Here is a 14,435-nt window from a genome sequence, read left to right on the forward strand (position 1 = left end):
GTCATAGATAACAGAGAAGAAATTGGAGGTTGCCAGAGCTGGGGGGTGGGAGGTGGGAGAAATGAGTGAACCGTTTTCTGTTTGTTTTAGTTTAAACAAATTGAATAATAATAAAAAAGATACAGGAAATAATCTGAGAAAGAACTCAGGAAGAAAGATTTTGAGAAAGAGAAAAGAAATTAAATTTAGTGGAAAGAGAGGGTACGATCCAGAGGAAAGTCAGCTCTGAAAACAACTACTCCAACCACTTGCTTATTGTGTGACTTTGGACAAGTTACTTAATGATCCCAATCATCTCAATTTCCACATTAATAAAATGGGGATAATGTTAATTTATGACAGAGCTGTTGTGAAAATTAAGTGAAATAGAGGTTAACATACTGCCAGTACTCAGAAAACTTCCCTGCTACTTCACCTGTCCTTTTTTTCTAGCAGTAGAGTCTGGGAACAAGAGACAATCAGTTAACTTCAGAGGAAAAGGGTTCAAGCCTCAGCTCTGCTGCTTATCGGCTAGATGATCCCTGACAGGCCAGAGTCTCAGTTTTCTGATGGGTAAAAAGGGGATAGTTACGGTTACCTCATGGAGTAGCTGTGTGGATTTAATGGGATCCAATAAAAAGAATTAATAGTATACTGTAAAATGTAATACAATATTAATTATTATATTATTAATACACATCTTTCATTTCCTAGACTGAAGATCCTTGAGGACAGGATCTGCATTGGATTTGTCTTTAAATACCCTCAGGTTGCTGAATGATTTAAGAATCTCTATACCGTGGAGTGACATAGCAACCTGAGGTTCTGCCCATAAAGGGTGAGTCAAGATCTTCCAAAGAAGCAGCACTTCTGATCTACAGAATGAAAAGAAGTTGTCACAGGAGGTAGCAAGTGTAGGAAACCCTGATACTCACTCTGGGTGGTGCTGACTCCCTAGTGAAGGACACAGAGAAAGCCAGATGCAAGTGTGACATGGCTAATTGGGAGGTGTGTGGTCCTCTTGGAATCTTTTCCTGAGATGTGACAGAGTGCCTGCCAAGACTAATCAAACCCAACTGTACCCACTTCTGCTGAATCATATGGGGCTGCATTACAGCATCTGAAGGAACCTGGGATTCATCTCTCGTGATGTTGAAGCCCTAGATAGGAAATAGAAAGTCTGGGAACACAGGTGGTGTTTTCATTTCTCCTTGCATTTGAAGGCAATAACTTTGGAAACGATGGAGGAAGGGAGATGAAAGTAAATGGTGTTAGGGAATAGGATTTCTCTTTTCTAGATCAAAGGTTATAATACCTTGTTATGGGGCTAAACACAGAATGCAGGTTGTGTAGACTTACGGAGCCAGAGATTCTTAACTCAATCAAAAAGAATGAAAGCTGAAATTACCTTAACATTCAAAGAAATGGGATAATAAAGTAAACAAATATGACATAGATGAAGAACTAGTGGAGGGATTTCTAGTAATTCTTAGGGGAAAATAACAGGAAAGCAGGTCAGGAATTAGAGTCATGTCTTGAAATGTCTATGCAATAATGCAAAGAATATGAATAATTAATGAGGATAATTTAACATTTAAACATGGCTATAAATGTGGACTAATAGATTCATCTAGATGCAATGGGATGAAAGATTTGTGACTAGAATATAGCATCAAGAGGAGAAGGAGTTATCATAGAAAGGAAGATGCATTAGACTCATAAAAACATGAGACCTGAAATGATCAATCAACATGAAGAAAGAAACATAAGTATTTATATTTACGCTCAAAATTTAACTCCACAAAAATCACTCAAGAAAGTTCTAGTTTAACAGATTTTCAAATGAAAAGAACCTGAAGCTTTTTAGCTCATGGCAAGCTCCACGTGAGTCTGTGGGTGCCAACTACCAACACTGGTGACAAAGGCAAACCCAGTCATAGGCTAAGCGTCACATCTCCTTTCTCCTACACTGCACTGATAAGACTATATCTGTAGTATCTTGTCCAACTCTGGACACTGTGTTTTAAGAGGGTTCTGGATAAATGTCTGGAAATGTAGGAGTACTCAGGATGATGGAAAGTCTGGAAACCACGTTATATGAAGAAGAGTTAAAGGAACTCGGAATATTTATCCCATAGGACAAGAAGAAAAATATCTTAGGTGCCACATGATGCTGCCTTCTCTGTGTGAAGGGCTATCATAAAGCAAGAGAATTAAGACTTATTCTGTACCATCACAGAGGAAAGAACTCTAACCAATGAGTGTGGTTTCCAGAGAAACAGATTTTGGAAAATACGTGAAGGGCTTTCTAACAGTGTCAGTTGTTCAAAGAATGGATCGAGCTGTCTTGTTAGAAGGGAGACCTCCTTGATATTAGAAGTTACTTAGCAGAGGTGACAGAACCACTCCGCAGTGGAGGAAAGCTGGATCTTAAGGGCTTCTTTCAACTGTAATATACTATGATGCTGTGACCTGATAGGGAAGTAAAGGAAGCAGATGAATAAAAAATAACTCCTAGGTTTTGAGGCTACTTGCTTTGGAGGAGTGATAAAGAGAGAGAGAGAAACAGCGGAGAGCCTTCTGGGTGAGTAGATGATGAGGCTGAGTTTGAGGATATACCAGAATATTCAAATGGTATCAAGAATGTCTGCTTAGGTAGTTTTGAATTCAGTTAATTTTGTTCTTTTTCTGGACCTGACATTTAAGACCCTATTCACTGGTGAAAGAATTCCATTTCATTAGTTGTGAAGGCGAGGAGAAAGGAGTGGGAGAAAAACCTAATATTTACTGAGTCATTCCTAGATTAAATAGATTATCTAGTTTAAACTTCAGAACAACTGTATTGGATAGTATTATTTTGTTCATTTTGCAGATGAGGAAACTAAAGTGAGAGATGTTAGTAATTTGTCCAAAGTCAAATTACTGGTAGGTAGAAATATTAATCAAAGCTATAACTGTTTTATTACAAAAGATAATGTCCTTAATAAAGGGAATATGTGAAAGGCTATGGGCAAATAAATTCTGATGGTATCACCATTATCACAAGAGAAGTAATAGTGGGCATACAAGTCTAAAGGAGAGGTCTTCAGACTCACTAGATACATACTAAATGACTACATGATGGAAGTCATTCAGATCATGAATTCTGAGTACATTTCTTTAGTACTGAAAAGCAAGTTGCAACTAAATCTTTTAGCATAATAGAAACCCAAAAAATATAGGAGAGTTGTGTAATCTATTACTATATTTTCTGTGACGGAATAGAGGAGAATCTAGTTACCATAGGTAAAGGAAAAAAGACTGTTTCTGGTCATGGAAAAGTATATTCAATTTTACTCCATAAAATGGTAAAGATTAACACCCTGAATTCAGAAATTTATAAATTAATAAACTCTCATTTATCTTAATAAAGTTCAAATAACGAGATTTTGTTTTACAGAGAAGGAGATTTATACCTGTTTATGTAGATTGGCCTTCAAATACCCCAAGATATGAATTAGTAAAGAAAAAACATAGTTGCTTTTAATGTAACTGATACATATATCTTTACGATATATATATTATATATACTGATATATGTAATCTTGAAAGTTAGCTATCTATTTTTCTATTTAACTAGATATAGATCAGTCAAATATTCACTTAATTTTCTCTTTATCTTCAAATCAAACTATATATATTCTAGATAAAGAATATTTGCCACCTTTGACTACAGGTCAATGGTTAAAGATACTCTGACAATATTTGATCCTAGATTCCAGTGATATTTTGAAATCATTTATGTTTACATGCAATGATAACTTAAATTAGCAGCAGTTAACCTTAAAGAATACCTGGGTAAATATACTCTTTATACCTAAGTTAGAGTTGTTTGATTTAATGTTTTGGTTTTATGGAAAAATTTGCTTTAAAGGCTAATAACTTAGATATTACATATAACTGGAAAAGCAAAGATTTAAAATAAAATAAATTACTTATTTTGACATTACTTCTAATTAAACTAAATCTGTGTGATCCATTGCTCCAAATGTCATTATACAAAAGCTTCAGAATGCTAAAATGAAAATAGCATTATATGATGCGCCTTTTGAATACCTTATTGACAAGGACTATAACTTTTCCAGGTTCGGATGTTTCTTTCTTCTTGTCCAAGTGATCCTTGGTAACGTACACAGCCACCCTGGTTTTCCCGCTCCCTGTGGGGAGGCATATAATGACGTTCTTCCCCTCCAAGGCTGGTTGGGCAACTTCCATTTGGTAAGGCCTGAGATGCAGTTCTGGCTCAGGGGATGCTCTTTCTGCCACATTCTCTTCATCTGAAGGAAGTTAAAAGGAAGAAAAGTAAGGGAATGGACAACAATGTAACTGAGACTAGAAAGCCTGAAACTCTACATAAGCCTCTTGTGGTTTAAATTACTTTTCATGTATGGTCCAAACCAATCCATTTTCTATTTTCTGCACCCAAAGTGTGTCAGCTCTCTGTTTGCATTTGCAGGATACAGCCCAGTTGGTCTATCATGGAAGTGGCCTGGGGCGTAAGGGTGCAGAAGGAGTGAATTAACAGGGTAGAAGACTGGGAGGGGGCAACATGGGGGAGTCTTCACAGAGTGGGCAAAGCCAAGGGGAAATCACAGAAATGGCTGTGATGCAGGATTTGCAGTCAATGGTTCTGAACACATCAGACACTGCATTTCTTTGTTGAGCCATTATGCCCTACCTCTTTCTCTCAGCCCTTCCACCTACAAATCAAGAGGAACTGTGAAAGCAAGAATCATTAGTCCTTCTTGTTCCATATTCCCCCTTACATTTTATTGCAAAGATATTATAGCTGATGCTACTTTCCTTCAATTGAAAAACTTTATCTGACAACCAAATACCAAAAAGCATACCTGTCTGTCTGTCTCTCTGTCTATCTTAAACATAGAAAAATGACCCCAAAAATCCCACTTTTGCCATTTGAGGAAAACAGATTAAACAGAAGCAACATTTAGGGAGAGGGGAAAAACTTCTCCCATGCCAGCCTTTAACTAGTAGGTTTTCATTGAAAGATGAAAAACAGTTTTGTTGGTTTAAACTGAATTGTGACTAATTTTGCAATTTAGTTTTGAATTGTGATTTTTATCACTTCCTTATATGTATGCCTCCACATATTCTTATTTTCCTGAAACTCAAAGCACAATGTATTAAAAATATTTCCAATTAACATAAATTTCTAAATTTGAAATACTGACAAAGTAAGTACTAACATACATTACTTTTATAACTTATCATGTGGAATGCAGTAAAATAAATATTGTAACAATTTAAAAGCCCATTGTATGCTTTACGTAATCATAAGAAAAAATGAAATGACAGCACTTATCAGTATTTCTCTACACATGAAGTAAGTGTTCTTTCCCTTATCAATGATTGCAATAAAACTAAACTAACATAATGCCATTAACTTCAAAAAAGTTGCTGATGGTTCCATTTTAGCAACTGGATGACTCTACTTAATTGGGTTTTAACTTGTTGTGATAGTACTATCTGAACAGGTAGGAAAATTCACACCAAATACCCACTCAGTAAAAATCATCTACTAACCTGGCAGGAAATTTGCCTTCCATATGGATGAGTAAAGAGAGATGCAATACATGTAAGTTATCATTAGATCAGCTGCTGATTCATTTAATAAGATTTTCAGGAAAAATTCATTGAAGCTTGCCAGCACTTAAAAATATACGTTTACAAGTTTTCTTTCCATGCTTGTTTTGAACTCTACAGCAATTATAATAACTCATCTTCTATTTTATTTATGTAAGGTTCAAGTTTATTTAAGAATATCATTACTTATCTCTTAACTGGTTTTTACAGACTATCAAAATCCTAATATTCCACCTATATATGGAAGATTTTGTCACCTAATTTTTTCAAAAGAGCCACAATATTTGCAAAAGAAATGTATTTTAAATTGTGTTTAACACCAAGATTCAGGAATTTACTTTTGCTAAATTGCTATTTGATCTAGCAAGTTTGTTAAAAGTTATTAGCAAATTCATTTTAATTTCACTCAAGGTACATTTCTCATAGATTTAAAAAACAATAATAAAGTTCTGGTTTCCTCATAACAGTGGCATGTACTGTCAAAAATAATCATTTGCTTCTTTTGCTTTTCATGCTTACTCCTATATCCTTGGGTAACAAAAATTTAAAAGAAAAGCTTAGACCAATTTTCTAAGTCTCTTTGCCAGGAATCTAAAATTAAGTCAAACGAGTAAAACATCAATATCACTCATGCATATTAGATATTTATTTAAGAAGAGTTAGAATGTTGAAACGGCTATTGTGTTCAAAATTTAATTCTATAACTGAAGTCATGATGTTTTACTGTCACTTAATTAGTCATGTACCACTAATTCATTCTGCAGTAACTATTTATTGGGTGCCTATATGCCATACACTCCCAAGAATACGTCCTTGTCCTCAAGGACTCCAGAGTCTAGGGACTCTTATACTGCTGCTACTAAAAATATGTGGCTATTAGATGGACAGCTAAATTATCTTCCATATTTTCTTGTCAAGTCTAGGAAACGTAATGGGTAGCCCCAAGTTTATAAGAGAAGCACGGAGTGAATGTGGAAAAAATTGAAGTTGGATTCATTGTGAGAATAGCATCCAAAGAAAAAGAGCTGGGTGAGTGCTAAATATTCAGCCTGATTCTTGCCTTATCACATCCTCTGACATAGGGATGGAAGAATTTATCCACATAAGCAATGAAAAGAAAATTTTCTCTTCTCTGTCACCAGAAGGAGAGAACTGGGCTGGTGTCAATGAGCCAGGAGCCAATTTCCTTTGTGAAAAAAAATGTTTGGGTTTTGTTTATTTGTTGTTTGTTTCTTTTTGGCTCTCTTTGAAAAGCAAAATCAATTAAATGCAATAATGAAAACAATGTTTAAAATATGCGCAGGTTTTGAATAACATTGTGCTCTTCCTCTACAACAAATATTGATTGAAACCTTAAATTTACACTGTATCATATAAATGGTCAAAAACTGAAATCAAATAGGGCTTAAATAATAACATTCTATTGGAACTACACCATGTGGCAAATTTCATTCTCACATTGATTTTGACAGCTGAGTTATTCTTGGAGAGAAAAGGTCTGTCACTGCATGTGTTTGAAATCGACAAAGTATTCCTTTACCTATATGTAATCATGAAAAAATACACCACTCCAGCTGGACAAATATTAATAGGTATTACTTCAAAATAGTAAGAAAACACTTTCTACATATCAGGTCAATGTGTATTGCCAAAAATATTGCCACTTTGTGAGAAGCAGTATATCTCTCTGAAAATAAGAAACAGAAAAACAAAAAAGCCTTCCAAAGTATAAATAGAATATTTAAACTTTGAAAGTACCACTAATTATATTTTACAAAGGCGCTATGCTTCCACAGAGGAACATAATGTTATGGTATTGGGTCATGCCCATGATTTTTATGGCTCACTATGTGACCTTTGAAGATGGACAAAGGACAAATGGAATAAGGGGCCTTTGATGTCAACCTCAAAGGTTAAAACACAATCCCAAGCATTGTAACGCTTTTCGGTGATTCAATACATGTTTAACAATTCACAATTTAGCTAAACCTTTTCTTGAATTGATTTTTATTTCATCCTATATCATGTACCTGAGGGAAAGGAATTTAAGAATTTTATAATTTAAGAATTTTACTACCCACTATGCAAAGTAATTCTTTGTTCCTAAGCACTGACCCCATCTAGAACGTCAATGGGTGCACTTTGAAAATGTGTTTGTCTTCAAATGTATTTGCCTTTGAAAATGTATTTGCTTTTTAAAAGTAGGTTGCATTTAGATTTATCACGTCTTTCACGCCACATTGAGGACTGAAAATCAGTAAATAGTTACATTTGCTAACAGTTCCAAATAGACAAAATGCCCTGCACGTAGAGGATGTGCATTAAATATTTATTGAATGAGTGAATATTGTTGAAACGCCTTTACTTAGACAAACAAAAATTAGGATGAGGTCCAGAAGCTTAAGGCAGCCCATAAAAATGTTAAATATTAGCTAGGGCACATTTTGAGTTCCAGCATCAATAGCATTTAATAAAAATGTGAATTATTAAATTTAATGACTGTATAACAAGCATAGAAAAAACAAATACAATAACAGAAACAAACACATGGTAAGAACTTAATAAACACTGACTAAATTGAACAGAAAATGAATTAACCCTTTTTAATTAAAGTTAACGTTATGACTGACATTTGGTGAATTGAGTTTCCTCAGACCAACTTGTTCTACGGGATTCAGGAGTGTTATTGTGAAAAAAGGACATTTAAATGAAAGAGGTGGTACATTCCAATTTGGAAAGCGTTTAGGGCAGATGATCATCTTTATGTAAACTATTTTACCCCTTTAGGTCTGTTGTAGATCTAAATTTCTATAATTCTTCTGACAATCCAGGATAACCTGAAGTATACAATATTTTTTAAGTGTTTTCTACAACTCAATCACAGAACAAATAAAGAATAAAGTAATTTGTTTCTTAATTGGACAGTTTTTTACTCCTTCTTGGCTGGCCGTGTTGCAGAGCATTTTTTTTGTTTATAACCCGTTAATTTTCATTATGAAATATTTCAAACGTACAGACAAATATAGACAGGTGTATAACAGACATCCAAGGACCAGGACCGATTACCCATTCTTAAAAGGTGTTAACATTTTAGCTCAGTAATAATAATGGAAATGCACATTCAAAACATAGAAAGAAGAGATTTGAAATCAATCAGACTGACAAAAGTTAGGAAATCTGATAACAGGAAGTACTGCCAAAATGTGGGGATTGGGAAGAGACACTCTTGTTTATTGCTGGTGGAATATTCACCTAACATGGAGAACAATTTGGAAGCACCTAGTAAAGTTCTCCTTTAGTGATGGAAATATTTTGCAAACTCTACTCCAATGCAAGAGATATTTATACAAATGGGGACTCTTAACTAGATGTGTAATTTCTAGTTCTTCATTTTAAAAAGGACTTTTGTTATCTGCAGTTATCTAGAGTCATACTCATTGATAGTATTAATTTTTTATTTAAAATGTATTTTAAAAATAAATAAAAAATTAGGGTTTGGGAATAAATGTACCAAACTGGATACAGAATTTAAAAGCAGTCAAATTAATTGAAACAGATCTCATCAATAAAATAGACGACATGATTCTATGGAATATGGCATGTGTCAGACCAGAAAGATATGTACTGGATCAAAATTAGAGAGCTCGATTCTAAGACTTTTGTAAGTTGTACTTTTAAAGAAAGTGAATGGCAAAGTTCCAGAACTACTTCAACTGTAGAAAAGAATTGCTTTAATTGCATAAATACATTAGGGAGGGTATGAACAGCCCCCATGCTTTCCACTATATGGTGTCTTATTTCACACTTTTTAAGGTTTACACAACAGTTAGGCAGTACCTGAATCACTTCCCATGGTGCCTGAATCACTGCCCATGTTGCTGTTATGTCCAAGACTTTCATCTAAGCAGCTGACACTTCCTTCTGCCAAACTTGTGTCTGATTCTGCAAAGGAAAACATTTTAAAATATTTTTAAAATATTTCTGAGAATAAACGTATTTTAACTGCACACCTCTACAGCACACAGTACATACAGTTCAATGCAAGTGGGGAAGGCACACCCAGACAATTATGAATAAAAGGTAAGAGTTTCTGGCAAGCTGCATTTAAAAACTCCACTATGGATGAGCAGCTGCCGGGGAGTGAATCAAATACACATACCTACTTAAAGTAGCATACGTCCAACATGACAGCTAATGCAAATTTGCAAGGATGTATGACTTTTGTCGTCCCCCTACATGTAAACTTTGTCCAAAAAAAGAAGACCTAGGCTTGAAAATGTCATTTAAACAAAGAGAATAATATATAAAGCAGTGAGTTATTTTCACATAAAATGGTAGGGAATTAACAAGGTAAAAACAAAGTATATGGATTTACTGATTAGTTACGAAAACAGCAGTTCAGTGATAAAAATAACTTAAAATCAAAAAGAATTTGCTCAAAAAAAAGTCATTAAAGCCTGGCATTGCAATTGTACTAGAAGCTTACGTGAGGTTGGAAATCAATTTTTTCCCTCTCTATGATTAAACTAAGCTTCCATCAAAGAGGTACAGTTAACATGAGTAGCAAGGTCACATCTTCTCTTGTGGATCCCGATTTTGTGTTTTCAGTACCCAGTATCAATTTCTTTTGAAAACCTTCTTTCCCTAAAGGGAAGACTTCCCTCCTTACGGTTTTTTTCCAAGGACTAATGAAATCCCATCCTCAAGGATAAGAACAACTCCTAAACTGATAAAAATAAATGAAAGATGGCTACAAATGTCAGTGTTGGAATCGGAAGGACTCGTGAAATTTGCCATTGATGCTGCTCTGTGCCTAAATTCCTCTTATTTAAAATGGGACTAGTATAATTTACCTCATAGCATTTGATAACCATTAAGTAATATGAGGTACAGTAAGCTCTTAGCACTTTAGCTTAATTGCTGGTAATTGGAAAACAAAATAAAATTCAAGTAGTTGGTGTATTACTAGAGCAAGAGTTTCACTTAATAATCTTCTTCTTATAATTAATAATATTTATACTTGTTAGATAACTATTATTTCTTGCTAAAGCTGCCAAATGCACTAAATAAAGAATATTAAAGTAGCCTTTATCTTTTTAAAATTAGTCTGAGTGTCACACATTTAGGGCTGGAAAGAGAAATGGGTGAAAAACAGACACACAGTAAGTTATCAATGAAACTTCCCTGAAAAGAGACAATATAAAACTCTTTAAAACTACAGATATCTTCTCTTTCTTTAACCAGCTACACTTTTTAAGTCAGGCATATTGAGGTATAATTTACATACTATAAAAATCATTCTTTTTAGAGATATAGTTTGATGAGTTTGACAAATGTATACAGTTTTATAACCACCATCAAAATCAAGATTTTTCTATCACTTCAAAAGTCCCCTCAAGCCCCTTTTAGTCAATTCCCTCCTGCTTTCCCCTGGCATTCAATGATTTGGTTTTGTCTCTATAGTTTTGTCTTTTCCAGAATGTCGCATAAATGGATTCATGCAACATGTAGGCTGTATTTTTGGCTTCTTTGACTTAGCATAACCTATTTGAGATACACCCAAGTTGTTGTTTATATCAGTAGTTTGTTCCTTTTTATGGCTGGCTAGTATTCCACTGAGCACCTGTGACACGACATTTCCCTTCCAACGTGGGTAAGCCTATTTAGCTTGGGAAATATAAAGGAATTACAGCCAATGCCAATCAAATATGTAAAATAGCTTTCTTAAAAGTTAAAAGAAAGCTGATAAGAAATTTGTAGACAAATTCTCAATGGACACACATTCTGTTTAAGTATATTAGCACAACATAAATACACTAATGTGAAAACACTGTGCTTATCAGTTGTCGTAGATTAGCTCTAAAACTCAGATTTGAGGAATCCCTTATGATCACACGGGAAAACCTGCATATCTCACTGAGAGATTTTAAATATGGCACTTTGCAATTCCCAGAGGTAAGCCTTGTTGGAAGCTCAGCGGCGAGTGTGGGATAGAGCTGTCAAGTAGAAGAGCGCTTTGGGCAGATGTACTGATGAAAAGAGAATATGATTTGTAAGGAAAAGGCAAGGTGTAAAATGAGATGGGGAAAATGTCATCGCAAGGATAATTCTACCTAGAAATATAGACCAAGATTTTTGAAGACAAAAAAGTAAATTTTGACATGCTTTTCATTTGTTGTTTTAAATGTGGAATTGAGAACTGAAGACAATACCAAAAATACTGAAGAATACTAACAAATATTATCTAAAATCTAACATTGTATCTTTAAGTTTCCCACAAGTGTAATAAAAATGGAGATTACATTTGATTTTCACTTTATTTTCTAATCACCAGTAGTTGAACCATAATCTCAAATCTACTTCATGTATATATAAAGTCAAGATTTTCCCCAAGCTTTGTTCTAACATACATAAGGTTTGGGGCAGCTATTTAACGTAATGTGCACTAATAGTTATGAATATTAAAGAAAGTTGCTACACAAAACAGGGCATTATTAATTGTTTATTATCAGGATTATTTTGATCCAACAAATAAATTTGCAATGTGTCAGAAAGACACTGAGCTCAGTGCTTTCACAGATATAATGCAAATTATATTTTAAGCTCTTAACATCCTATGTAGTAGATACCCATTATTATCTTAACTTTATAGGTGAGAAACCAAGGCTCAGAGAGGTTAAATGGTTTATCCATATCACACAGCTAGAATGGGCCAGAGCTGGGCATCCCCATTTTCTGAATTCAAGTTCAGTATCCCAGTGCTTTGTACCCAATAGCACGAATGGCTACTGACCTGCGTGAAGCTTTGTAAACAAGCAAACAATCCTGTATCCATAGTGTTAAGTGAAATGAAAGGTTTTTTTTAAGCGTATAGACATTTTCACTGTAATGTCAAATTTTCTATAAATCTTGAAACAGCTTATCTTTCCAAGAAAAAAAAATGAGAGATTGTTTTATTTTGCTAACATTTCTGATTTCATCAATAGACTTTAGTTTACTTTACATTTAAACACACACACTTATATTCAAACTTGTTTTGTGCACACAAAAGAGGAACACTTCTACCCTTGGACAAAATTAATTGCAATAATTCTGCTAGAGATCATTAGGAAAAGGAAAGTGAACATATAGAGGACTATTTCTTTGTCATTTTAAGGATATATAATTTTCCAGTTTCTCAATACAAAAATAATTTTGTTTCCTAGGCAGCAAATCCTTACACATTTAATATATATATTTTTTGATTTCATAGAAACAGAAATAGTAAAGGAAATAATTTTAATAACATAAGAAAATATATTCTATCTCCCATACATTGATAATGTCTTCCGTGAGATTTTCTTCCTGCATTCACTTAAAAAAGTCACGTTACACACACACCAAAACGCCAGATCAGGAAAGTGCTTATATGATGCCCAAATTAAACCGGCTTATTGAGTTTATAAGCCGAGAATTCCTGCAATTGATTATCCAGGATTACCTTGTTTCATTCTTTGTGCTTTTCACAGTATGTCAACCTGGACTTATGTCCTAAGTGAATAAAGTCATGTGTCTATGATTTTAAAATAGATCAGATAGAACATAGTCGACTGGAGGCAGGGGGTTGCCGTGAAAAGAACACGTGCTACGGAGTCAAACAGATCGGTCTCCAGATCTGAGTTCAGCCACTGCTAACAATTGACTTAACCTTTAAAAAATTTTTTAATATAGGTTGTAGTTTCTACTTTCTCATTTATTGTAAGAATGATTCTCTTAGATCAAGGAAATGAATCTTGAAGTGAAACCTCAAATTCGTGTGAAGTTGCTGCTTAAAGAGGCTTTGAATATTGGAGTTACGTTATATAATAAGTTTAGTTAACTTTTATATAGGTGTTATTTCCTCTAGGGAAAATATCAAAGCTAGCTGTGAAACAGATTAGAAAATGCTGGAAATATCTAGCTGTTGAAGAAAAGCAGTTATTCATATCAAACTCTGTTGGAATGAAGGAAAATGATACTCATCCAGTTAAAAGATAGGATTTTCTGTAATAATTTTGTAAATAACACCGAAAAAGAACAGCTTTGCTTACAGTGATAGTAAGTATCTAAGACCAGTCCATAAGCCATGGAAAAAAACTGCCTCATTTTGCAATCACATGTTGAATACTTTACTAATAAGACAGAAATATTAACTGGAATCTGAGGAGTTTCATATTTAACATCTTCTGGAACCTTAAATACTTTAAAATATTTTTAAACCATTTAGAAACCAAAAATATTGAAGTTAAAAAAAATTCAAATGAAAACCTCTCTGTTGACACCTTTCTAGATCTATTTCAATGTAAAGTGTGCCCTCTGCTGGAAAATGTTATTATAACAATTAGTTGACAAGTACATTGTTTATGCACCCTAAGAGCTAAGCTTCATTAGGTAAGATAGGAATTGGTTCTGACTTCTGTTTCTGCTGGGTATTGTCTCTAGTATTTTCAGCCTAGATGCATTTCTCATCCACAGAATATTTCTCCTTTCATATGCCTTGCCTCAGGCTGTCATACGTTCTCTTTGCTGGAAATTGGTTTTGCTTTATGGCAGGAAGCAGTGCAAGGGGCCAGGGCCTCTGTGCATATTGAGAAAGAGGAAGGGCAGCAACAGATTCCCTTCTCCTGAGACACAGTGCTTACAGGGTCTGCAAGTAGTGCAACGTCACTTGTCACGCTAATTTTATGTTTATGCTAGCTCTGATCTTGTGATGCATTTTAACTTCACCTCTTTAGCTATGCCCATCTTCCCTCTAGCTGCATAATCCCCACAGCCTGGAATGTCAAAGACGACCC

At 34.4% G+C, this 14,435-nt stretch overlaps 1 protein-coding gene across 2 annotated transcripts in view; it reads right to left on the reverse strand.

Moving 5' to 3' along the window:
• The window catches only part of IFIH1 (interferon induced with helicase C domain 1), a 52,070-nt gene that overhangs the window by 18,441 nt on the left and 19,194 nt on the right, over nucleotides 1-14,435 (reverse strand). For both annotated transcript variants that reach the window (XM_046658987.1, XM_046658986.1), the window contains exons 4-5: nucleotides 9,460-9,564; nucleotides 4,075-4,295 (exon numbers count right to left, since the gene is read on the reverse strand). In XM_046658987.1, the coding sequence (XP_046514943.1) occupies nucleotides 4,075-4,295; nucleotides 9,460-9,564 (326 nt within the window). The remainder of the gene's footprint in view (nucleotides 1-4,074; nucleotides 4,296-9,459; nucleotides 9,565-14,435) is intronic.

This window comes from Equus quagga, chromosome 4 (assembly GCF_021613505.1).
Source record: "Equus quagga isolate Etosha38 chromosome 4, UCLA_HA_Equagga_1.0, whole genome shotgun sequence".
Lineage (NCBI taxonomy): Eukaryota > Metazoa > Chordata > Mammalia > Perissodactyla > Equidae > Equus > Equus quagga.